Raw genomic sequence first — 26,969 nt, forward strand, 5'->3', positions numbered from 1 at the left:
ATATGGTTTCAGCAACTGTGGTGTGGTGCTTGGACCCCTAATGATAACAGGAATCCCTAGAAACATAATATTACCACTGCTGACACTGTGGTAACCTAGATATGTAATCCAACAACCTGTATCATATCCATCATATCAGACAGAGAGTGGACCACAATGACCTGCCCATATCCGATTTTAAGACTAGGCCAATGTCAGTTCAATATATCAGCAAACCAATATATTGTTGTAACTCTAAGGTAAGTACAAAATATCTAACTTCTAGCCTTTTCTGAAGTAATTAAGATGTACAAATGTGCCATAACAACCATCTCCCCCTAATTCCCCACACCACTCACCTGGCCAAGTACCTCAGGAAAGCCCATTATCTGTCCAGTGAACACACCCAGGTTAATCAGGATGGAATTGAACTGGGTTATAGAGCCTCGGATATGTCTTGGAGAGATCTCTCCCAGGTACATGGGACAGCAACAGAAAAAAGACATTACTTTTAAAGGATAAGGCTGGTGTTTTTTAATGCATTTCTTACCGTCAACAAATCCTATGAAAATAACAAAATCAGCATTGATTTTGTTTTGCCAACAAGTCTCGTCCATGTAGCCGGTGCCCAGTGCAGCCATAGAACTCCATTATATTAAAAAAAAATATTAAAAACACGTCAAAGAGCCATGCTGCTGCTCTGGGCAGCATATTTCATCATCGCGATGCACCGCGCCGGCCGACTTTTTCCTCAAACAACTTAATAAGCCAACCGTAAACACGTTTTCAAAAGTAGTTCCGTAGCAGCGAAAATAGTCCCTGTCGTAATGAAGAATTTATTCCCATTTGAATTTGATTTGGTACTAACTACAATAGCCTGACTTTTCATGGTAACGGTTTCTTAAAATTGAAACTCTGTGTTTGTGAGCTGTATTTAAAGGTAATTTGAGTTGTATTTTAAAGGTAAAAGCTTACAATTGGAGCCAATGACTTCCGGGTTGAAGGCTAAAAAGGGAACGTGGGAAGTTGGAAAGTAATGGGAGTAGAGCAAACGCATTGTTGATTTTGTTATTTTCATAGGATTTGTTGACTATGAGAAATGCATTAAAAAACACCAGCATTATCCTTTAACACTTTGCGGTCCAGATCTGATCTTGTCTTGGCTGTCTTACCAGGGGAAAATCAGATTCAGTCTGGTGTCTCCCTGTTTAAACGATCATGAGAAGGTCAGATCTGAGCAACTAAGTATCATCAAACTTCATGAAGAGAGTTTCTGATTGGAAGGTCACTGGTTTGAATGCAACAACCGGCTGAGATAAATCTGGATGGTTGAACAAACTTTCTCTCCTCTGTCTACCAAGTACCGCTATGGTGCCCTTGAGCAAGACACCCAACTGCTAAATGTGAGTGTGTGCACATGTGGAACCCCTCCCTCCCCCTGTGACTAATCCCCCAGATCATTGCTATAAACACAAATGTGTTCTTAGTCAATTAAAAAATAGTTTGCAGCATATCAGAAGAAATTCTCACCAATGTTTATCCCTAATATGAAACGGCCAATGATGAGCATCTCAAAAGAGTGAGCCCTCTCCCCCGAGGCTTGCAACACAGCAGCCACCAGTGAAAAGCAGTTATTGACGAGCAAGGTGCCTCTCCTACAGTGACAGAAGAGGAGTATAGGGAAGGAGAGAGAGATGATATTGCATCATATTGGAGTGAGATTAGACAAGGAAGCAGATTGATGATAGCTCAGCTTCAGAAAACATTTGTCTTACAGAGTGATTTAATTTTTTATCTTAAAGTCTTGTTTTCCTGAAAGCATGTGAAACAATATGCCAATGTTGTGAGACAATGCAGTTTCACTTATTTCAAAAACATTACTAAAATACAATTGGCAATACTTTGACATACAGCAGATCACTCCCCTGGTATCAAGATTATATCATTTGATTCAAGAAAATTCTTGAAACAAGTTGTGAAATTATTTCACCCTATCTCACTTATTTAAGGAAAGTAAGACTAAATACTCAAATGAATAAGATGGACATTTCTTTGGACTGTATAGGTGCCATTGTGTGCCATGGATCAAGTTTGGTATGATCAAGTTTGGGTATAATTGCAGGTCTAATCATCCTATTTGGAAAGACAAATTAGTCATTAGTAATGATTACAATTTTTTACTAGCCCCATGTCAATCAAAGAGGAACTGTGCTTATTTTAAGATGATGATACACATTTCAGAGGAATTCTTGAAACAAGATTATTAGTGAAACAAGTAAAATTGTTTCCTGCCATTGGCAGCTTGTTTCAGTTGTTTTAAGAAAACTGAAATTTAACACCCACCGGAAGCTATGTTTACTGGTTTTATGGAAGTTACAACGTAAAATCCCTTGTTGTGGTGGAGATTTCTGCAATGTAGCTTACCTTCCAAGTGCTTTGACAAGAAATTTGACAACAATTGCTCCAAGCAGTCCCCCGATTATTATTATGGAGACGTTTATGGACCACAGTAAATTGACTGTTTCAGTTCCAACAGGTGTCCCATACCTCTCAATCCATGTCTTGTTGATAAAGTTCTTTACATACTGCAGAAAAACAGACAGGAGTCAGGCTTATCATGCTTAAAAAGGAGCAGTATTCAAAGTGCAAATATAACATGAAAAAAGTAGGTGGATAGACAATCCAGTTTTAATTTTTTAATTTTTTAATTTTTAATTTTTTTTATCTTTGGCATGTATAAATGTGAAATTGCACACTGAGGTTACCCTCTCATTGTATGTCCAGAGCTTTTGTGTGTGTGTGTGTGTGTGTGTGTGTGTGTGTGTGTGTGTGTGGATATGTCCACCGAGCAACACCAGGGGTGCTTCCATTTGGCCAAAATGCATCTTATCCTCCGTCCTCGCAGCCTCGACTGCTTGCTGACTCGGACAGTTATAAGTAGTCTTGATGTGTCTCTCATTCTGTATTAATCTTTCTTATAATTGTGTTTGTGTGGGTTGGAATTTCTTTTCGGGGATAATAAATCCTTACTAAACCTCATTAACAGCATTTAATACTGCTTTACTTACAGCTAGATCTATGGTCATTTAGCAGTATAAAAACAATAAAACTTTGTCCATTGCTGGTTAGATGTCACATAGCCTACATGATCACTGCCTAACCCAAGTCACAAAAGCATAAAAGTTCGACAATAACGCACAGACACACATCAGCTTAAGAAATTTATTTTAGGTGTTCTGCTTCCATGAGGTAGACGAGGCTCATTAGGGCATGACATCGATGAATTACACATTAATCTTAACTTTGTCTGTGTTTCTATGTGGATAAAACTAGACAGCTGTCATCCGTGGAGGGGAAGGGGATACTGGGCAAGGAGCGTCAAACGCGACGCTTCAAACATCACGTATGAGGACATTCCAGTTGACTTTGTGTCTCTTCCTCTCCTCGAGGAGGAGACACTAAGCGAGGACAAATCGTTATCAAATGGAATGCACCCCAGAACCGTAGACAGGGGCAGCAAGTGACAGATTGCAGTGAAATCCATGGCAGTTAAAATAGGTAGCTTAGTAGAGAGACTGTCCTATAACTGGAAGGTCTCAGTGTCAATTCCAGCACCAGCCATGTTTCTTGTCAGAGTGTCCTGGAGCAAGACACTGACCCATGCTCACTCATTCTGACTCGCTCTGGATAGGACCATTAGTTTGGTCAAATGCCTAAAATGTGAGCTTTGCGTTTCCGTCCACACTAGTGTTTCCATGCCGTTTTCTAAAAGTTTCCCGCCCACACTAATACGCAAAAAATATAGGAAAACGGTGAACTCTACCCTATTGGGCATGCGCAAGTCTCCGACCCATGACATTTATGTCATTACCACCGTGGTTACCACTGTTTAGCAGTAGCAGAGCCTTAAGCACCAACAAGATGTCCATATCATGACAAAAGTGAGCCAGACTTCTTTGTCTGGACAGATGACGAAGTTGAGCTGCTTTTGACAGTAACGAATGTCTACAAGACCGCCAAGGCCACAGAGAATATAGACTGGGAGTCTTTTGGGAGTGTGACTACCACCTGAGATCACATGACAATCCCACATCAGCGTTTTGGATAAGCCCTGTTTTCCCCATCCACACTACAACATGAAGCCGGCATTTTCAGATTCATCCACTTTGGAGAGCGTTTTCAGAAAGCTCCGTTTTCTGTGGTCAAAAACGGCGTCTTAGTGTGGATGGAAGGCCAAAACGGAGAAATAGATGACGCGTTTTCAAATTTACCCGGCTTAGTGTGGACAAGGCATGAGCCTGAATACTTAAGTTGAATCCTCGTTGTTGGATGGTTTCAAAACATTTTCTACCTGGCCCATTTAACTTTCTGAATAATACATTTTCAATATTGCTACTAATGAGGGAGAATCAGTAGCAGAACCAAAATACATGGCTAGTTAGCTAATAGTATGACTCACCAGAGCGGGAGCGTTGACCACTGACAGATTATATCCGTAGAGAAACGATGATCCAAAGGCACCAAAGAAGGCTGCGCTCACCAGATAGACTGTGATACGCTGCTGCTGAAAGACATATAAAAAGTTGAATTCCAAAATGAGATATTCATCATTCGATACATACTTTAACACAATGATGGATAGAATAGCATCAACACAAATTACAGTACTTTCAGTCCTTGTCACAAAATGTTAATGATTTTACAAACTGAGTGCTTAATATTTTCAGAGGTATTGGATGATGAATTTCATAAATAATTAATATATAGCATTTTTTAAAATAGGGCATCAAGGTGGCATAGTGAGTGGGAGCCCTTCATCCAGGTTCGTCAATCATTCACCCTGTTTTAGTGTCCTTGAGCAAGACATCATATTGCAACCGGGATGTGAACCTAAAATGAATTTGAGAATGCACGTGTCTGATGCTCCTGGGGTATTTCTGCCATAAAGGACAGAGAACCAGGCTTGTGAAAGGAAGGTTGCTCAAATGGGGGGTGAGGGAAGTGAGTGAGAAACATTCTCCCCTCCAACAACTAGCATCAAAGTGCCCCGGTCTAGTCTAGTCTTATTTATATAGCTCTTTATCACAGTCAAGTCTCAAAGGGCTTCACATACCATACTGCATCATACATATACTTACATATACTGTACATATACCTATACTATGTCATATACAGTATATTCTTCATGTACATCATATACATATCAGTGCACTGAGTCCCCAGCTGCTCCAGTGGCCAACAGTACAAGACTGTGGTTTTACTGGGCAGCTCCCAACTGTGAGTGTGTCTTGTCTGGTTAACTGAGGGTTTAAGATCGGTTCATATTCTACTTACTTTGAATTCAGACAGAAACCATTTATGGCCCACTAACCTTCCCTGGTAGCTCTTTAGTGTTTCCTGCCTCCTGGTTGTTGGTTTGATCCCCATGGCAGTTATTCTCTGGGACACTCATTTTGTTTTTTTGATATGCTGAAACGAGAGTGGCATAATGTGGTATTATTCGCTCTGTTGACCCATCCCAAATATGTTTTTTAATACGTGGCGAGGCAGTGGGTTTGAGACAGTATTCTATATTAGCAGAGTCGAGGAGGAGAGCAGTGAGAAGTGCAAGACACAGACTGGTACAGTGAATGTTACAATAGATCCACAGTTGCAGTTGTAGCATTTTAGCACATGTCCCATATCTTCAAAGGTCACATCCTGGCACTCTATCAACTACTACCTTTTGGTAGCCACTACATGCCCTTGGGTGGAGAGACAAACCCTATTTCACTCATAGCTTCTTCCCTCAATCTGTACGCCTCCTCAACTCTCACCATTAGAACCCCCCCCCCCCACATTCAGTCAAGAATACTCTAGTCACAAGATAAATCCATTTATAACAACAAATGCCAATACAGTTACGTTTGCCGGTTATTGCTCTGCACTAAGCTGGTCCCTGCTTCCCCAGCAAGAACACTGAAGGTACAGCAGGGGTGCCATGCAAATCTCCCCATGGGTGACACAGAGCACAGCCAGAGCAGCAACACTGTGTCATGTTGTCACTTTAAGAGCCACTGTGGGGTCAACTGCATAGACTATGGCAGGTGGAGGCTGGGGAGGTGGAGGTAAAGCTTTGCCAAGCAGCGGACTGGGTGCAGCGGTTGTGTAGCAAGAATCAGTGTAGGAGTAAGTTATTTACAGTAAATAGACCACCTTGTTATGAGAATGGATTGACATTGCTGTGCCATGCATAGCGATCAGCTGATAGATGACTAGCAACATGTGACTTCTGTGTCCTACTTTAACTAATGCAATGCTTTATTTCTCCCATGGTTACAAGATGTTGTGGTGAATAGGGAGACCACCCTTCAACCAGAGGACTCAGTTTCAACAGTACATAAAATTACATTGATGTACTGTTGAAAGTACATAAAGGTTAATTTAAAGAAAATGAAAATAGGCTTCATTAGGCTACATTTATACTGGAACAAAAGATCTGGGGTCATATTCACAAAGCTTCCTAGTAGCCTACTAAGAGTTGGTCCTAGTGGTGAAACTCTAATGGTGCGTTCAGACTACGGGCTACAAAGCAACAGGAAGTCATTTGTTATGCTACAAACGTAGCAGCGTAAAATGTAGCAGTGCGTCGGGCAAGCGCAGCTACAAACTGAATTTCAGCTGGCTTCAACTTTTTTCCATGCTCTGATGGTGGTGAAGCGCGAACAAATCAAGGTAGTGTAGGGTGGTTGTACAAAAGGGTGATTAGGTCACGGACGTTTTAATGACTTTCCTAATGTTGCTCAATAATTAGTTGTAATGTTAATTGCCATTTTATCAACCTGTGTTTATTGGCTGATAAATGAGTCAATCATTCTAATGACCAATAGGAATGCCGCTTTACTTGTCCACCCTATTCAATAGTCTAATTCAGCCAGTTCTTCACAAGATTACACGGAGTGGGGTGTTCCTACCTACAGTACCTTTCTTTATAGTTATTGTGCTTGCCGTAGGCAAAGCACAATACTATTGTTTCACATACTTATTATTGTGCTTGCCGTAGGCAAAGCACAATACTATTGTTTCACATACTTATTATTATTATTCCACACAAAACTTGTGCGCGCTACTCCTCCTACAGTTTTTACAGTACATAGACATATGAGACATCAAAACGTGCGGCTTATTGAGGGGAAGTGTGCTATTACTTTTCTAAGACATTCGTCACGGGGTTTTGGAGATATTTGCGATTAAGTGCGAATTTTTTCCCATTGACTTGAATGGGACTTTTCAAGAAGCAGCTGTAGCTCAGAAACCGTAAGAGCTAAAGTTCCCAGAAAGTTTTTCCCGCAATTTTGAATTTTGTCCAAAACAGTTTTTTTGCTACTTTTCCTACGAATCTTGTCCAATCTTGTCCAAATTTGTCACACAGCATGTCTGGACCGTCCTGCACACATGTGTTGATTTGTTTTTTGATACCCCTTACCATTTTGATGTTATGGGCTTCCAAAGTTTGATGACATGTTGTGGGCGGGACCTATGATTTAAAAATTGGTATAACTCATGAACGCATTATGCTATCACATCCAAATTTGGTACAGTTGTGCAAGTATCATGTCTTAGCCCACCTGTAAAATTTTGTGTCATTTCACCAATAGGGGATGCTACAGCGACCTATTAAGTTATAAACGATCGTAACTCAGTGGCCGTAATTCCAATTCTTTTTTCACTTGGATTGTCTTTGTTCCCTAGTAACCAAGCAACCACTAGTGACACCCTAGCAACCACCTAGCAACACCCTAGCAACCACCTAGCAACACCCTAGCAACCACCTAGCGACACCCTAGCAACCACTAGCGACACCCTAGCAACCGTCTAGCAATCGCCTAGCAATCGCCTAGCAATCGCCTAGGAATGCGGTAGCAACCGCTGGCGAAACCATACCCGCGATTTAGCGGCGCTCTAGCAAAGACCGGTTCGAGGCGACTGTTGCTCGGATGGCAAGCACAATTAAATTTCCTTTAGAAAATTTAGCCTTTTCTAGTTAAAATTAAAAGTCCAAATAGAAAATTAAAAGAGATAAAATTAAAAAGATTATTATTTTACTACACTACTAGGAATAATCAGGCCATAATTAAACTTAAAAAGAAAAAAGGAAATTGAAAAAGCACATTTAAAATGATAATTTGAAAATGTAAAGTGACAATGAAAAAAGTGAAATTTAAAATGCAAAAGCTTAAATGGAAATGCTCAAACTGAAAGCTTAAATTGCAAAGATGAAATTAGAAATGGCAATGGAAATAAGAAAAGGGAAACATCAAATATGAAACTCAAAATGGGAAATGGAAAAGCTTAAATGGAAATACTTAAATTAAAAGCTTATATAGAATTTTTTTTTGCATTTGCACTTTACCATTTTGCATTTGGTATTTGGCATTTTATCTTTTCCATTTTCCATGTGGCATTTGACATTTTAAATTTCATCTTTTCCATTTTCCATTAGGAATTTGCCATTTCGCATTTGACATTTGGCTTTTCAAGCTGTATGTAAATGAGGAGGCGTGGCCCAAGGCTGGAGGGAGGTGCCTCTGGGGTGCAGAGGCACCTTATGGACAGCAGGGGGAGCTTACTGCTAAAGAGCACACTGCAATGAAAACGCATGGTTCATATCTTCCTCCGTATTGCAATATGTTATTAATAAATATGTCCACGAGAAAACCCGAAACTAAGACGGTTTATCTTCCATACTATCACCACATGAAATGAAATATCACTATCTGAACATTTGACACTAAATGTACACCTAAGCTAGCCTACACATCAAAAACATTGTAGAACTCTCTCAATGGGCAAAATTACATCGTATCCCAACAGAGAGCACACTAATGTTACATTTTTTGTACAGTTTTTCGTATTGTCATTTAGGCCACAATCCAATCAAAGCCGCGGAAAAGGCCTGTACCGGCAATAGGAGCCGTGGAAGCTGCAAAACCTCCCAGGAAGCCTCCAGTTTGAAAGATTTTTGCGTTTTATCCAATCAGCAGTGCTAATAGACCACACATCATGTTACTGGGCTAGGAGCTGAACTGCATTAAAGGTGAGTGGACAGACAAATACATATGCATTCATCCCCCCCCCAATGGTTATCCCCACCTTCTATTTTTTCTCACAAATCACCGTGCTACTCACCATCTTGGACCGTAGGAAAAGCTGGCTCCAAAGAGTCCAACTTGTCATTCTTCACCCCCTCACCCTCTCGTTCGGTCTCGTCATCATTTGATATAGATCCTAGCAATAAAAAGAACAAATACGTAGGGGCGTACTATCATCACATGAACTCGAGTTGCACTTTACGTTTTCCCCTTTTTTGAAATATTGCTATCTGAAGAATATTTGAAATGGACACCTAAACTCCCCATCCCGTCATATAGACTACTAACCATCTTGGGCCAAAGCAGAGGCTGCTTCCAAAGCCTCCAGCTTCTCCTTAGCCGATTTTAAAGACGCAGTCAACTCCTTATTCTTTTTTGTGAGAAATTCTGCTTGCTGGAGAGAAGCCCTCTTCTGGCGATGAATCACTGCCAGTGCATCCATGGCTTCCATCCCGACCTTCAAAAGCTGTGCGGCCAACTCGTCCCTACTGACACCTTTATCTCGACAAGCGTACTGTTATGAATAGATGGTAATAACAATTATTACCAATTATCACTTGTGAAACACATTTATATAGAAGTCTATGAACATAATTTACAACAAAGGAAAGGCTGTGGCTATGCCGGATTGCGCAAATCCCAACTAACGTTATAGGCTAAATAAACCGTACTGTTATGAATATATGGTAATAATTAACAAACTAACACATTAACAGAATTTACCATTAATAGCTCAAACTTCTCTCAAAGTTTGTCTCCTTCGGGGAAAGCCAACTGCGGCAACTTGCTTGGTGACAGTGACATGATAGCTATAACATTAGTTGTTTGGCTCTTGGATCCTGGCTAAACACAGGTTGTCCACTCAAAAAACAGTAAACAGGTTGTTTCCATCCTGGAAGCTAATTGGCTGACACCACGTTCTACAGTGAGTAGGGGTGCCCATAAAAGGGGGTGACAACCATCACTCGCTCTCCCAGAAATTCTCCATTGACTCTCACTTCAACACATCAACCCAGTCTGATGTCTCCAATGTTCTCTTAGTACTAAAAGTATGCCTTCTTGTGTGTGTCTTGTGGTTAGAGGTTTGCCCAAAAATTCTCCATGGACTCTCACTTCACCACATCAACCCAGTCTGATGTCTCCAAGTGTGTAGGGTGTGTAGACTATTATGTTACCTATGATAACTTTAACTGTATTGCTTTACCACTGAGTCCCCATTCATTGTCCCCCACATTGTATGATAACTTTAACTGTATGACCTGCTTTACCACTGAGTCCCCATTCATTGTCAATGCCACCCCCTAGCGGCACAAAGTCAACATTACAGTGTGGACAATTATCAACAGAAGATTCACAAAGCCATATTCTGGTTTGCAAGAGTAGGGGAAACTTCAATGATACCTGTGGGGAAACTGAGTCAGGAGACATTATCATAGACCTAATCATAATCAAACAAATAATAATAGATTGCCCCACCACAAAAAACAGCTAAAGCAAGAGGACTAGTGTAACATATTTACAATGAGTTTATTGACCAAAAACATGAACAAATAATAAGCAATATTTAAACAAAAAAATGGTGGAACCCATTATTGGCAGCGTCAACAATACATGGAAAATAAGTTTTTTCCCTACTCAAATAACTTGTGTAAGGCAAAATTCACGTATGTCTTAATTGAAGGTTCACAAATATTTACCAGTGTAATCAAATCATTTGGAGCCTTGCCTTTGCCTTGGAACATGTCTTGAAATTAGATGGATCACACCACTTGTATCTTGTAGATAGAAATTCTTACTCGATTCAGTAAAAATCTTGAGAGAAATTGATTTGCATTGGAAACAAGTCACATTATCTCACCCCAATGAGAGTTTTTTCCCCCCACAAAATACTAGATTAATAATGATTAATGATGTGTGCAGTGTACTGCTATACTGTTTGAGTCTCTTGAAAGAAATACACTTGAACATTTTCAGACCGAATGTTGGAAATCTTGTTTCTCTTAGCAAAGCTTTGGCTAATGTCCACAAATGTTTTGTTTTTGGTCTCAGGGAGGACGATGAACAGATACACAGCTCCCGTCGAACACACCACCACAAACACCAGGAAGACATAGGTCTGAAGCGCCTCCTGCATGAGCACAAGAGAATCAAAGGTGAGTACATTGGTCATATATGAGTGCATTTCCTTTACATGCAAGTTGCTATATGACCAAATCTTTGACATTTGTAGAATCTCAGAGATTTCAGTACATACTCTTACTGTATCCTTGAGTTGCTCTCTTTACAAGCACCTCATTCTCAAATGCAAGCACCACAGTCTCACCGCCTACCTTTTTACCTTTTCTGATGGTCTGCAACCTTTGAGCATTTCTCAGCATTCTCCCTCTCCAACATTCTTTGATTTCATTCATGCTTACACTTATCGGGACCCCTGAAATCACTCTCTTGTTCCACTTTTTCCCTGGCTACCCATGAGAAGAGCTCACCCATGAGCTCATCACTTTATACTTCCCAGTCTCCTTCAACTTGTTGACTTTTTCCTTCTGCACATCATTACTACTGCTTATTTACAGATTCCCATACTTCAAAACCTTTGCCATCTCAATACCTCCAATCTGATTTTTTAAATCTGCCATCAACTTCATTGGATACATTGTGGCGACTCCTTTTAATTCCTTGAATCTTAATATGACCTTATACTGGCTTCCTGATCACAGTTGCTTTCACTCATCCTCACTCTGTCCCTCTGATTTTCCCATGATTCGTCGGTACGCAGTTTTACTCCCTTTCTCAATTCTCTCCTCATGACTTACTGTCATTCTCTTCCCAAACTCCTGTCTCTGATCCATTCACAGCATGTTTGTGTCAGACCTCAAGGTTCATTGAGACTTTAATAACTTGACCACATTAGGACTGCTTGTCCCACGATCACATTCCTGGGCTGCTATCTGCGTCACCCTCAATTCCTCCACAATGTGGATGCAGTTACACCTCAAAAAAAAAATGTAGCTGTTGTTATTTTTGATTAACTCGCTGCTCACACTACTGTGATGAAACCACTGAAATCCACTCCTGCACATATAATGCTCTTCCTTGTTTACCCAGTACGTAAAATGCATCATTTCCTGTGTGCCCAGAGGATTTCCCTCCACTGGTCATGCCAGACTACAGGGGCTAGAATGGGCCAAATCAGGGGGTTTCATGCTTTGCTGATGGTGAATTTTTAGCCCAAACACAAAACTTAGATTGAAAATAAGGCAATATCTTTTTCATAAAAATGTTACATAATGCAGCTTTAAATAAGAGATAAACAGAGAACAGAAATAAGACATTATGATTTGGTGTCAAAGCTGTCTGCAACAGATGGTTACAAGGTCTCACTTCATTTTGGGGGGTTGGAAACAAAGATATTTGAGAACCACAAATTTAAATACAGTCATTAATGATTAAATTTTATCTAATATCATACTGTCTCCAGTCCAGATATGCCTGGTTCCTCCAAACCACGGCAGTAGAATGGAGCTTCATTAATATAGCTGACTTGACACACCTGGATGAAAGGGAACACCAGGCCCACTGTGAAGTTGCACAGCCAAAATACACTTCCCCCAATCAAGAAGGCTGTAGGTCGGTAGGATTGTTCAAACAGTTCACTGGTCAGAATGAAAGTAGTCCCAGCTGGAAGACAAGTCAAACATATCATTTTATAGCATGGCACTAACACTGTTAGGGTTTGAGGTTGCATTCCACCCATGCTAAAAGTTTATGCACTCATGATACTGTAGTTACTGTCCACTGAATGGCATAGGAGAACTTGGAAATGCACTCAATGGTGTTAATGTTTTGCTGAGAGTGAAAGAATGGGAATCTGCATCATTACCTAGACCAAGACAGAAGAAGGCGATTGCTGTCAGTATACAGGCAAAACTGACATAGGGCATCCATGACACTGTATCCTGTGGGCAAAATAGAAGTTCATTTGTCATGTCAGGAAGTGAGCAAGTATGTCTGTCTGTGTGTGGATGAGAAAAGAGAGAGAAAAGAGAGGATGAATAAAGTTTCACATTATTATAAATAGTTTCTTTACCTGGATATTGAGGAAGACTGTTAGAAGACTATAGCAGACAGCCAGGCCAGAGAAACCTACAACAAGGAGGGGCCTTCTTCCAACACGCTCAATCAGTAGACCCTGGAGGAAGAGACTTTTCTTTACACTGGCCTTATTCCTGTGTAGTAACCTATGGAAACTACTAACATAATATCAACACAGTATTATTGTGTATGTATAATACTTTTTCATATGTTAATCTACCATATCTCTCCAACACACTGGAAGGCTGTTAAATAATAAAGTTTCTGATACCAGCACTGGGATTACAAAGAGAACCACATTGCAAATGGATGACAAATATACCCTTTTCACAAACACTTTACATTACGGTTCGATAGTTAATGTTAAATTGTGTATTTTTGCCGGGCCTCTGGGACCGACCTAGAAGAGTGAAAGTAGCTAACTGACGGACTACCCATTGTTGAAAGTCACGCGAGATGTGGCGTGAAGACGTACACAGTTATGGTGGTATATGTGATATCGCGTTGTTTCCACAGGGTCGTCATTTCATGCGAGGGATTGGCGTGCCCCTCTATCTACAGACTTAACTATAGACCAACAAATAAACACTTCCTTGCTGCACCTGATTGGATGAACGCTGTCACTCGTTGGGCCTTCTGCCTCCGCATTTCAAACTGGAAAAACATGGTGGCTCGTTTGGAAAATTTCTCTTATAGTGCAGAAATAGTTCACCGAAATGTGTTTCTGAAAACATTTGAGGTGAGAAATAAGCCATTTAGTTCCTGAATCTGTCTTCATTTTACATTGACAACGGTTAATTTAAAAGTTTGTACATGAGTTTCGGGAGTTTCCAGAGGTGGCGAGTCACGCTGGATGCCCCTGATTTGCAAGTAGCCTAGACCTCAACAATATGCAAATTGAATGCACTGCTAGGTGTAAAGGACATCCACAGACACACACTGAAGACAATCCTATGATTTCAGATTGCTGTAAAGAAGTGACCAAGTATGTTAAACAAATGAGGTAAACAAATCATATTGGATTTATTTTCAGTGCTGATGTGTTTTTTCCTTACACTCTCCTGTAGACTAAGTTGGTGGAATGCCACTGGAGCAAATTGAATGTTTTGGCATGTTTAAAGCCATTTTTCTCACTTTTTACTTTTAGACACATAACAGATTAAAAACACTCAATATCAACATCACAAGTTAAACATGTCAGATTTTCACCATGTGAAGGGTTTGTGCAGGTCACCACACTTATAGTATATCATTACAATGCAGATGGCAGTACAACACACGTATTATACTAGGGTACGAAAGCCAAGAGGAAGCCAAGCTTGCACTAGGTCTACCTAGTCTTATTATAATTGTAATGGACTACTACTTGATATATTGGTTTGCTACTCACTACCTCTTACCCCATTTACACTGAGCCACTTCATGTGTCTTGAGCAGATCGGATAGCCATCCGATCTGCTCACCTTCGGAGGTGGTTTGAGATGCATTGTATCCTCAAGTTTGCCAAGTGTAAATGCATCGGTCTTGTCAAGCTGCATACGTCAACCATCAACTCCTCCCAAACGGAAAAACATCTCTCAACAACGCCCTTGATGCATGTAAATGTGCTTGTCATTCCATTCTCTGTGTGAGAAAATGACACACGGAAAAGAGAAATTTCCCCAGTGGCCTTTGGGCATCTCGATCTCCAATTTGCTGTAGAGTAAGGCTAGAAACGAAATGAGTGTAAAGGCCATTTTTACTATATTTCACTACTTTGCCATTGAAGTCGCCATTACCCACTGTCTCCAAAATATGCGCATGCATGGGTCAGTTTCTGTAGCGGTATGCACATTCTCACTACAAGTGGGTTTTTTTTATAAATCATGTGAAGTAGGGCCTGCCGTCTAACTTGAACAATACGCAGAAATGCATACAAAATCTGAATTTCTGTGGCGCCTGCCATCTCCACATTTGCATACATCTCGGGAACGCAGGGAGAGATGCAATCGGATTTCTATCTGGCTAACGGAGATGCATTGATGTGGCCAGGTGTAAATGGAATGTGGATAAATCATATCTGGATACTATCTGGATAAGGGACACATGAAATGACAAGTATAAATGGGGCCTCTTTGTCACTATTAAGTATGTAGGCCTGTTGATAAGTGATTGAGCACTTACTATAGAATCAAGAATGATATTGTTAACTGTCTTAGTCATGAGTTAATAGTAGTAAGTAATGTAGTATCGATTTCAACTTTACTTGGAGGGGCACACAGAGCGATATGTAATGCTCAAGCAACAATAAGTAAGGGTTAACTAATATTCACAACATAAAGACAACTCTGGAGCATAAGGAAGACTGAACATCTGCACATGATGTTGGATGTTTGTAGATGACCAATGATTAACAACATAAACTTTTTGAATTCTCAGACCAAATGTGAAAATTCAGTGGGAGAAGGAGAACAAGAAGATGCTTGTCATTCCTCAACAAATACTGTTGAGGTGCCCTCGAGTTACTACTGTGTGTGTGTGTGTGTGTGTGTGTGTGTGTAGCCACCTTCCCCTTGCAAATATTTTCCCAGGGTGTTGCAGAACCTGCCTTGTTAAATAGTGCTAAAAATAATGTTCTAGATAGATACCGGTAACATTTTCATACTCACAGTGATAACAGTAGAAATTACTCCAATGCCACCGATGCTCAAAGTAATGTAGGTGACCAAACTCTCCGTGATGCCAGCATCAGTTAGAATCACATTGGTGTAGCAGAAAAGCTGGAAGTATAAGAGTCAACAAAAATTCAATACAGATGTTATATATCTGAGGACTTGGTGTAGGAATGGAGGAATGGTGTACTGAATTGTGCCTTACATTGTATTTAATAATTGAATGAATTAGTGTATGATGTTGTCTTGGCAATGTCTAGTGAAGTTTCATGTATCTAATAGCTACTTTCCTTGTAAGAGAGTTGGCAACACTGCCTGCCAATTCGGTGACATTTTGATTACGCGAGTTTCAGAGTCTGTAGTCACCTCCACCAGTCAGAAATAATGTTGCACAAGTGTCTAGCTTGTTGTCAACTTGGCCAATCAGAAGTAATGCAACAGTTACGTCAAGCCTGCACTCAGCTCCACCAATCAGAACTAATGTATTAACACCAACTGTCATAGCTGGTCAAATACTATACCAGGTGATTTCACTGCTTAGCACACCTTCAACCAGAGAGGAGGAACTAATCAGTGAAATCACCTGGTGTAGTCTTTGGTTGGAATGAAAACCTGGGCTGATTATCAAAACCAAGAATGCCAAGTTGATACTTTTGTCCTTGTGGAGAACGTTCTTCCCAAGTTGTCTTGGGGAGAACGATCTTCTCATCAAAGTAAGCACAGAGAAGCTTCCTTGCAGTTTGAGATGAACTGTGTGCATCACGTTTATGATTAATTATGACACACAGCTGTTAATTTTCCCACCTGTTAACTGGCTCTGGACTGTAGACTACAGCGCTACTCTGATACTGATCAGCTGATGTGCTTTTTGGATAGGACAGCTGCTAGCCGATCAGCTGATGGCAGACGTGACTTCAGTGTTCTGCCTGAACCAACACAATTCTTCATTTATAACCAAACTTTAAAACTTACAACTGTGAGTGAGTGATGTGATTGCCTCACTAATTTGCGCTTCTACCAGTAATACATTTGCATCACAGTATGGGTCTAGTCTCTACTACATCATTCCCCTCCATTGAGGCTTCAAAGACAACCAATCTGCATTTCTCCTGATTAAGACTTTCTCTCTGTGTATGAATGGAGCCTCACAGCATTGACGCCAGACAGCTGGAAGCAGGCCATGGTGACAATCACAGTGATGATCTGCCAGCGGACAGCCCTGTTCCTCAGTAGCCCTAGGACGGAGATGATCTGTAGGTTCTGGGCCTGGCTCTCTGCGTGGACCTCTGCCAGCTCTGAGGTCACATCCTCCTTCCCCAGGAACCTTCTGAAGGCTGCCTCAAACACAGAACAACCACAAGTTATCATGCTTTTCCTTTCTGTCCACTTCTACGTTTTCACCATGTTTGTTATTTCGATTTTAACATATAAAACTAGATCTTAAGTTATTTAGCTTTAAAAGAGAGACTCTACACCCCATATGCCCACATCCAGGGTCATTCGATCTAATGCTGTTTGCAGTGTACCATTTTAACATGTCTTGTATATTTCTGCATTTCTTGTTTTTCCCACAGTGCAGCCGCGGGCATTACAAGCCAAATTGAGGTCAGGCAGTCAGTCAGTCAGTCATGTAACGCTTAGTGAGATGTCGCATCATCACGCTGATGACACTGATGCGACCTGTGCATGCAGTCGACGTCCTCCAAAAAGCTGTGTTTTGTGAAAGCAGAGGACTTTATTGAAACTTTTATGGTGGCGTGTACATGATACTAAGCCCAAGGACACTCAATGTAAGTTTGAACCACCAAGGACACGGAGATTTTGACGTTTAAAAGGTGCATCAACCAGTGAGTATCTGAGTGCCCAGTTGCATGAAAAACCTTAGGTGTCAAACTTAAGTGTGTCCCTTTAGGCAAATAATCCCCTGAGGCCAGGGGTTTCTTTACGAGCGTTGCATGAAGCCCCTAAAATGATCTCCTCAGCTAAGGGCTTGTATTTAGTGTTTTACAGTAGTTTCAGCTGTACCAACCCAGTTGAGTCCCTCGTTACCGTGGCAACCGCTCTGTGATCTGCAGGCTCGGCAGAGATCGCTATTATTTTCAAACATCTACAAAACTTACAACTCCCCTTGCAATTTCATCAAAGTTTACATTTTTGTGACACCAAACCATGTCTACTTTCATGCAGACTATGTATCATTTTTTGTGTACTAGAAACAGACTGGCTGCAACCTAGCTAATGGGAAAATGCATTGAGCAAGCTGCTAGCTTGGTGGATTTCAATCTTGCCAACAAGAACACTGGAAGCAGACTGAAAATTAATGTAATATTAATGAATTTAAAAATAATAGCAATATAAAAATGGCACAAATACTTAAGGGATGGGAGGCCCCTTAACATTTAAGGAAAGGAAATTCCCTTAAGGGGCTTTGTGCAGCCTGACTTAAGGATCTTTCCTTATCTGCAGATTTATCTAAGGATATTCCCTGGGGGGGGGGGGGGGGGGCAACTCACTTGAGTTTAAGGTGAACCTTATAGAGAACTTAAGGTATGAAATAAGAAATATGAATAAGAGTTTTTGTGCAACCGGGCACAAACTTCCTTCACCGCGGTAAGGAACTGGCATTTGGAAGGTGTCGCTAAATTTTCTCGTTCTCGTTAACGACAAGTTGGAAAGATCTTTGGGATGCTAGTAATGACATAGTCTTACTTTGGGGCTAACCAAGCCCCATTCTCTGCTGTTAATTTACATACATCCACGTCTTTCGTTGCCCTATAAACTTTGACATTAGGTAACATTGTTACCTGTGGTATCTAAGTGATGTTAGTGGAATTATTTAACTGATAACCGTGTTGTGATGCGTCACTGCATTGAATTGAACACACACGCCGTGGTTCTGTACAGGATCTGTGCTTGTTACTTAAAATGTGAATGTATTGTGCTGTATGCCAGTCTGGATGCCAAATTTTTCCATTAGGGACGATAAAAGTCGTAAAATAAAGAATGCTTGTATATGGAGTATCTGATGGTGGACATGTTCTTCCACACCCTTGATTTTTGATGAAGAACCATTGGTTATAGTTATATTACATTTTAAACAGTAAGGTTACGCTCTTGACCAAGGCAACTCGCAATGAAGGCAAGAGTAGAATAAGCTTATATCCTCAGATCACCAACACCACGAGCAGCCAAGAGTAAAGAGCGAGTGAAGAGCAAGAAAAATACAGTCAACTCAAGAATTACTGGCACCCTTCATGAAAATGAGCAAAAATGATTGTATAAAATAAGCAGTACAACTAATGATTCAAATTTTCTGCTCAAACATTTAGCGAAATTACTTTTCACTAAAAAATATTATTATAAAAAACTACTTTTGAGTAATAGTGTTTTTCTCAAAAACATAGTGGTCAAAATTATGGAAGCCCTGAAACGCAAGGTCAGTTCTTTGTTTTTTGTGGCCAATTTGTAAGTTTATCGTGTTTGGATGAGTTTCTAATTTGTTTGGACGACTTAATAAGTAGTTCGGATGAGTTACTAAATCAAGTTAAACTTAGAAATCTAATCCTCTCCATTGTAGGATTAGAGGACTAGTATCTTTTGGAAAGTAATTTAAATGTAAAGTAATGGTTAATGTGATTACTTTCCTCAGGGAGTAATGAGTAAAGTAATCTCATTACAATTTAGAGAGAGTAATGAGTAATTGGTAATGGATTCCTTTTTCTGAGTACCTTCCCCAACGCTGGAACTACAATTGGAATCTACAAACTGGAACTACAATTGGTATCATGTGTTGTTTTTTTATTTTATTTTTTCCGCCAAACCCCAAACTTACCCAGATTTTGCGCTTGGCGGGTGTTAATTTTGGACCCTGTATCTACACAAAATTCATGTCGATTCCAGGTGTAAAGGGGCCTGCCAATTAAATCAGATCTTTTGTTCTGATGTACATGACATTGAGTAATTTCTGTAAACAGTTTTATCCATTTGATTGGTTGTGTGTGTGATTTTTCTGAATTTGTTTTGCCGGCTCATTCAATCACACAGCTGGCAGATGTTTTCCAGGGGTGTACTCCACTGCACATACCTTTCAGGTGTTGAATAGAAGTAGTTTAAAGTGGTAGTTCCATTCGCCTGTGCCTTCACCAACTTTGTCATTTTCCTGTAGCAATTTGCAGTGGTGTGTGTGTGATAAACAAATGTCCTTTTATTGTTGTGCCATTGTGCCTAATTCGTTCAGCCTTGTAAGGAATCACAGTACTCATGTTTTTGTGTTGTTGTTTAGAACCACAACTATTACGTTACCATAATATAGCATGGTACTAAAAAGTCACACTGTGTGTCATTCTTCCACCACTATTTTAACAGACACCTGGGAGCAGATGCTGCTTAAATTATTCAGACCCAACGCCTACTGTAGAACTCTTCCTACCTTAAACTACATGGAAATCATTTTATGAAATAAAAATTTGTCTAATGCAATTCAGTAACACATTTCATTTTAACTGTAGCATGGTGGAACCAGGACATGTTATTAGATGAATAGTCTCTCTCAATTGTACATTTACAGTTTATTACTTGTAGAAAAAGTGATGTACCTTTTTCTGCACCAGCCTTATCCTTCTTCTCCATCAGCAGGTAGCGAGGGCTCTCAGGGAGGAAGGACAGCACACTCAGCTGCAACAGCGCAGGAAGTACAATAAAAGCAAACAGGAAGTTCCACCTGGACTCCTGTAACCACACCCACACAACTTGTTAAAAACTGAAATTTGAAAAATTGACAATTTACCATATGGTAAAGGTATAGAGTGCAACCAAATGGTCTAACACATTATTAAGCCCTTCACATTTATATGAACTTTGGTTGTTCAAACATTTAAGCATTAAGGAATTATGCCTCCCTTCCAGTTTGCTGTCAACTTATTTTGTGCATCACTACCAAACAGTTACAATTATCAAAATTCAGTGATGCAAAGATAATGTAGGCAGCTTAAATGTGCTGTGTGTAAACTTAAACTGGTAGAGATTGAGGCAACTGTAGGAGAAATAACAAAAAAAATCCTATTAGTGATGCGCGGGTCAGGTTTTTTTCAACCCATGACTGCCCAATCCGACTTATACACATATCCTAACCCGCTCGACCCATTTTCATACACATAAAACAATGATCCGAAACCGTTCCGCAACTCAAAAAAACAAAGATACAGGAAGCCAGGTAATTTTCCAAAGACTCATTTAACTAAGGCTATACTTAATGCTGCACTGTGCAGTGTGCGCAGAATATAATGTATGGATGGCGGGATAAACCAGCTGGAGATTGGTGAAGTTCATTCTGTTAATAAAATTTCAATTTCATTGAAATTTTGTCTATAATTACATTGTGTGTGTACTGTGTGTGTAGCCCTTTTGACCCGCACCCGCTCGATCCGTTCTCAATATTATGTACTGTCCACCCTAACCTGCCCGACCCATGGAATAAACCTGTGGGATCCGCGGGTTTCAGATTGACCACCATCACTAATAGCTACTATTGCAAGGTTGGCCTAATGGTCAAATTTGATTGCATGAAGCATTTAGAAATTATGCTTCCCTTCATATTTGTGCATCTTTGTCCTCAATGTGTACAGATTGTTGAAGAAATAAAAAGAGAAAATTGCCATTGCAATGTTGGCCTGATAGTGGCACCATGGAGTGCGATTTTCACACACTGTGGTCCATCCCAAATATGTATCCGAAGTTCGGTTGCTCTAGTGCAGTGGTTCTCAGTCTTGATCCTCGGGACCCAGAGTATTTCTGGTTTTCTATCTTACCACCTAGTTGCATGCATTCACCTGGCATCCTAGTGAATGCTCCGGGTAAATTTGAAAACGCATTTTTATTTCTCTGTTTTGGCCTTCCAGCCACACTGAGATGGCGTTTTCAACCACCGAAAACGGAGCTTTCTGAAAACGCTCTCCAAAGTGGATGAATTTGAAAACACTGATTTCGTATTGTACTGTAGACGGGGAAAACAGGGCTTATCCAAAACGCTGACGTGGGATTTTCATGTGATCTCAAGCGGTAGTCACACTCCCGAAAGACTCCCTCTATATTTTCCATGGCTTTGGCGGTCTTGCAGTCATTCATTACTTTCAAAAGCAACTCAACTTCGTCGTCTGTCCAAACAAAGAAGTCTGACTTTTGTCGTGATTTGGGCATCTTGTTGGCGCTGTCGTGGAAATCTGTCAAAAGCACTGGACTCATACACAAAGTAAAGACACAAGCCACTTACTGATTTTGAAGATTAATGAGATTATTATTGAGTCAATAATAAGGAGACATAAGATCACACACAAAGCTTACATCAGTATGTCTCAACTAAAAAACAGAATACTTGATCTTATATAGTTTTCTAAGAGACAAAGAAATGATCTGTGGTTGGTCAATGCATATTTTCTTAAATACTTTCAACCAATTGGCACAAAGCCATGAGAGAGGGCATCCCCTGATCATGCGTCTACCACATGTGTTTGTCAGACATGCAGTCATGTTATAGGACACCTTCAAAACAGAGCCTCAACATCTGGTTTCACTTAAATGTCTCTACTAGGGTCTCTTTGTCCATAATATAGGTGAAAGGCAAATCAGAACATAATGAATAAATGATAAAACTAGATACTTGACTTAGTTTACCTTGACAGCGCTTAAGGCACTCTGCTACTGTAGCTATGACAACACTTCAGTAAACAGTGGTGATGACATAAAGGTCATGGGTCAGAGGCTTGTGCATGCCCAATAGGGTAGATTTCACCGTTTTCCTATCTTTTTTGCGTATTGGTGCCGATGGGAAACTTTTAGAAAACAGCCTGGAAACAGTAGATGGAATATGCAAATAACACAAAAACAGTGTTTTCAAATGTATCTGGATTAGTGTGGACAAGGCCTCAGTCCCTGAGTAGATGGCTAGAATGAAAACCAGCAGGGCTCTGGGTCTCAGATCAGTACTGAAAACCAGTGCTCTAGTGTCAAGTGTTTAGGAGTTATGCCTCACTTCCTCTTTAAGCATCTTTTCTGTCAACTTCCCTCATTTGTGCACCACGGCCAAGCAGTTTGAATTCTCAAAACTCAGAGTAATCTAGGAAGTCCATATATGCAAATATATGTACACATTTTTTCTCAAGATTGTATCAACTATGCAGGGGTAATAGCAAACAATAGGTTTTGCATGAAGTTTAAAATGGTGGAAAAAATGTCATGGCGGAAATTACAACTACAGGTAGTGACGATGTGCAATGGATTCATCTTAAGTCAAGGAAGAAAATTAAAAGATGTACAGATAGTTTTAAGGCAGAAAAAGAAGAAGAATTAAAAAATAAGAATAATGTGCTCAGCACCTGTGGTGCTTTGACCCCTAATAGTAACAAGAATCCGAAGAAAAAATACGTTACCACTGCTGACATGGTGGGAACTTAGATATGTAACAACCTGCATCATATCCATCATATCAGAGATGGACCACACTGACCTGCCCATATCTGATTTTAATGAAAGGCCAATATCAGCCCATGTAGCAGAACCAGGTCTCCACAGTTCCAAATGGACCCTTGAGTAACATTCTTTCCCAGGAACAAAAATGACCCTTCACCTTTAAAGCTACAAAAGTGTCACTGAACAAGACTAAGGGGGGGGGGGGGGGGGGGTTTCTTCCTCCCATTTACAGGTCTTATCTACAAGCCACATCAGACTGCAGGCTAGGATGCACACACACACACACACACACACACACACACACACACACACACACACACACACACAGACACAGACACAGACACAGACACACACACACAGACAGACACACATTCAACTTCATCTTTACATGGGTTTAGATAGTCATGTTTGATATTAAAGTGTTCAGGAATTTATGCTGAGTTCAATAATGTGAATGTTATGACTGTAAAGTAATTATGTATCATGTTAACAAAAGGGTCAGAAATTGCTTTCCCTTTTCATTTTTAGTTCCGTAGGAAAACCCCACCTTTCTGGATAGAGCCATAAAATCGTAAATCCATAAATTCCTTTCATTCTTGGTTTAGTTCTCTCCTTTTTCCTCTACTTTGTATCTCCTAATGTCCCCAATGAGTTTAGAATAATGTGAAGTATACTAAATTGGTTAATCATATAGGCTATGCTTAGGTATTTTAATTATCATCACAATAGTTAAGGTCTAGTTATATTTATCCATTCTGGCCCTAACTCGATAATTATGCTCTATTTCATTGTTTCCCTATATCAACCCCCAAAGTTACTATGTATTTGTGATTTAAATATTAAGATTATAAGTATGTATCTAGGCTATTCTGCTAAAACAACTCTGTGCACAGAAAAGTTTGAACAGTTAAAGTTTTATTGTCTAATCACGTTTCATGTAATGGTTTTATACAATCCATAAGTGTTTGTTTACAGTACAATAATTTTCATTCCAATTCCAATTAGTGTTTTATTCTGGTTTATCATCTGTCCAGTTACCATACATTTTCCCGTTTCATGGCTACATGTTTGTTTGTTGTTTGTCCAGTAGGTAGTTAATAAATATATTAATTCATTATAAAAGTCGTTGTTCTGTGTTTCCTTGTCTGCAGAGAAAAGCAATCCCTGAACTGGAAAGATCTCATGATCTTTAGATTGATGACTGATTAGTATAGCCAAGTAAAGGTCTGTTTTTCCTTCATCTATGAAGGTGGTGCCCCTACGAGTGTAATTTGATATCTTGATCAAAGTTTCATATTTCCATACCTTTACCAAAGTCTAAATTTGATATTTTCGACTCTACACGCTACACCCAAGCAATGGTATCAGCAATACAATATATTGTTGTAACCCTAAGGCTAGTAAAAGTATCTAACTTCTAGCCTTTTCTGAAGTAATTAAGATGTACAAATGTGCCACAACAATCATCTCTCTCTAATTCCCCACACAACTCACCTGGCCAAGTACCTCAGGAAGGCCCATTATCTGTCCAGTGAGCACACCCAGGTTAATCAGGATGGCATTGAACTGGGTTATAGAGCCCCGGATATGTCTTGGAGAAATCTCTCCCAGGTACATAGGTAAGGCACTGAGAGAAATACCTTTGGACAGCAACAGAAAAAAAACATTACTTTTAACACTTAGTAGCCCAGATCTGTTATGGCTGTCTTACCAGAGGAAAATAAGATTCAGTGTGGTTTCTCCCTGTTTGAACAACCATGGGAAGATCAGATCTGAGCAACGAAGTATGATCACCTTCATAGTTAAAAAACAGAGTTTTAATGCAACAACTGGCTGCGATAAACCTGAATGGTGGAACAAATTATCTCCCCTCCTTCCACCAAATAATGCTATGGTGCCCTTGAGCAAGGAACCCAACTGTTAAATGTGAGTGTGTGCACATGAGAAACCCCTCCCTCCCCCTGTGACTAATCCCCCAGGTCATTGCTATAAATACAAATGTGTTCTTAGTCAAATTACCCAGGTAAATACGGCATTAAAACAATAGTCCACAGCATTAGCAGAAGCAATTCTCACCAGTGTTTATCCCTATTATGAAACGGCCAATGATGAGCATCTCAAAAGAGTGAGCCCTCTCCCCCGAGGCTTGCAACACAGCAGCCACCAGTGAAAAGCAGTTATTCACAAGCAAGGTGCCTCTCCTATAGTGACAGAATAAGAGGATAGGGAAGGGGAGAGAGAAGATATAACATCATATTTGATTGAGATTAGACAAGGAAGCCGATTGATGGTAGCTCAACATTCCTTTTACAGAGTGATTTAATCTTGTATTGAATCTTAAAATTGTATTTTTCTGAAAGAAAGTGAAATAATATGCCAATGCTGTGAGACAATGCCATAATTTTTCAATGCAGTTTCACTTTCAAATTCAAAAACATTAATACATTTTGGCAATATCTTGAAATACGGCAGATCACTCCACTGGTATCAAGATTATATAATTTGATTCAAGAATATTCTTGAAACAATTTGTTTTGAATGGGAAACAAGTTAAATATTCTTACCCTATCTCACTTAAGAAAAGAAAGGCTAAATACTCAAATGAATACGATGGACATTTCTTTGGACTGTATAGGTGCCATTGTGTGCCATGGATTAAGTTTGGTATGATTCGGTTTGGGTATAATTGGAGGTCTAAACATCTCATTTGGAAAGACAAATTATAGACACTTGATGATGCCACTAATTTCAGGGAAATCCTTGAAATAAGATTAATATTCTTCAGTTGTTATAATAAAATGGAGATTTTAAGACCCACAGGAAGCTATGTTTACTGGTGTCATGGAAGTTACAATATTAAATCCTATGTTGAGGTGGTGATTTCTGAAAGGTAACTTACCTTCCGAGGGCTTTGACAAGAAATTTGACAACAATTGCTCCAAGTAGTCCCCCGATTGCCATTATGGAGACGTTTATGGCCCACAGTAAAGTGACTGTCTCAGTTCCAACGGGTGTCCCGTACCTCTCAATCCATGTCTTGTTGATGAAGTTTTTTACAAACTGCAGAAAAGAGACAGGAATGATGCGTATCTTGCTTAAAAAGGAACAGTATTCAAACCGCAAATTTAAAAGAAAACTGCAACATTAAAAGAAAAGGAGGATGGACAGTCCAGATGTAGGCTAATCTTTGGCATTTATGTATGTAAAATTGCACACTGAGGTTACCTCCTCATTGTGCAGTATGAAAAGTTTGACCAGAGCTTTTGTTTGTGTGTGTGTGTGTGTGTGTGTGTGTGTGTGTGTGTGTGTGTGTCCACTGAGCGACACCAGAACAGTCCGCAGGACAGAAAGTGACAGATTACAGTGAAATCACTTGAATTCTCTGGCCCATTGAATGAATAATACATTTTCCATAGTGCACAGAATCAACACACATGGCTATTTAGCAAATATTATGACTCACCAGAGCGGGAGCGTTGACCACTGACACATTATATCCAAAGAGAAACGACGACCCAAATGCACCGAAGAAGGCTGCGCTCACTAGGCAGACTGTGATATGTTGCTGCTGAAAGACATTAAGAGTTTCATTCCAAAACAAGATATTCTTCATGTGACACCTACACTTACCCAATGATGGATAGTACAACAT

General features: G+C 40.0%; 1 protein-coding gene and 1 long non-coding RNA gene across 5 annotated transcripts in view; both read right to left on the reverse strand.

The window, feature by feature from the left end:
• lim2.2 (lens intrinsic membrane protein 2.2) overlaps positions 1-26,969 on the reverse strand; it is a 49,118-nt gene that overhangs the window by 13,481 nt on the left and 8,668 nt on the right. For 2 of the 4 annotated variants that reach the window (XM_071518883.1, XM_071518882.1), the window contains 11 exons: positions 26,781-26,885; positions 26,217-26,377; positions 25,394-25,518; positions 24,812-24,957; positions 20,449-20,581; positions 17,003-17,187; positions 15,851-15,961; positions 13,198-13,299; positions 12,991-13,066; positions 12,661-12,788; positions 10,409-11,238 (listed from right to left, as the gene is read on the reverse strand). In XM_071518883.1, coding sequence (XP_071374984.1) covers positions 11,038-11,238; positions 12,661-12,788; positions 12,991-13,066; positions 13,198-13,299; positions 15,851-15,961; positions 17,003-17,187; positions 20,449-20,581; positions 24,812-24,957; positions 25,394-25,518; positions 26,217-26,377; positions 26,781-26,885 — 1,473 coding nt within the window. In that variant the 3' untranslated portion in view covers positions 10,409-11,037. Of the gene's footprint in view, positions 1-10,408; positions 11,239-12,660; positions 12,789-12,990; positions 13,067-13,197; positions 13,300-15,850; positions 15,962-17,002; positions 17,188-20,448; positions 20,582-24,811; positions 24,958-25,393; positions 25,519-26,216; positions 26,378-26,780; positions 26,886-26,969 lie in introns of those variants that run through there. The other 2 variants (XM_071518884.1, XM_071518886.1) reach the window with 2 other exon arrangements.
• Positions 5,357-9,488, reverse strand: LOC139643668 (uncharacterized). The gene is made up of 3 exons (XR_011695098.1): positions 9,399-9,488; positions 9,148-9,246; positions 5,357-5,448 (listed from the first exon to the last, which is right to left on the reverse strand). It is a non-coding gene; the product is annotated as an uncharacterized lncRNA (long non-coding RNA).

Source organism: Centroberyx affinis, unplaced genomic scaffold, assembly GCF_046629955.1.
Source record: "Centroberyx affinis isolate AG114_WGS23_722 - 3 ecotype Tasmania unplaced genomic scaffold, CSIRO-AGI_Caff_v1 ptg000641l_1, whole genome shotgun sequence".
NCBI classification, from domain to species: domain Eukaryota; kingdom Metazoa; phylum Chordata; class Actinopteri; order Beryciformes; family Berycidae; genus Centroberyx; species Centroberyx affinis.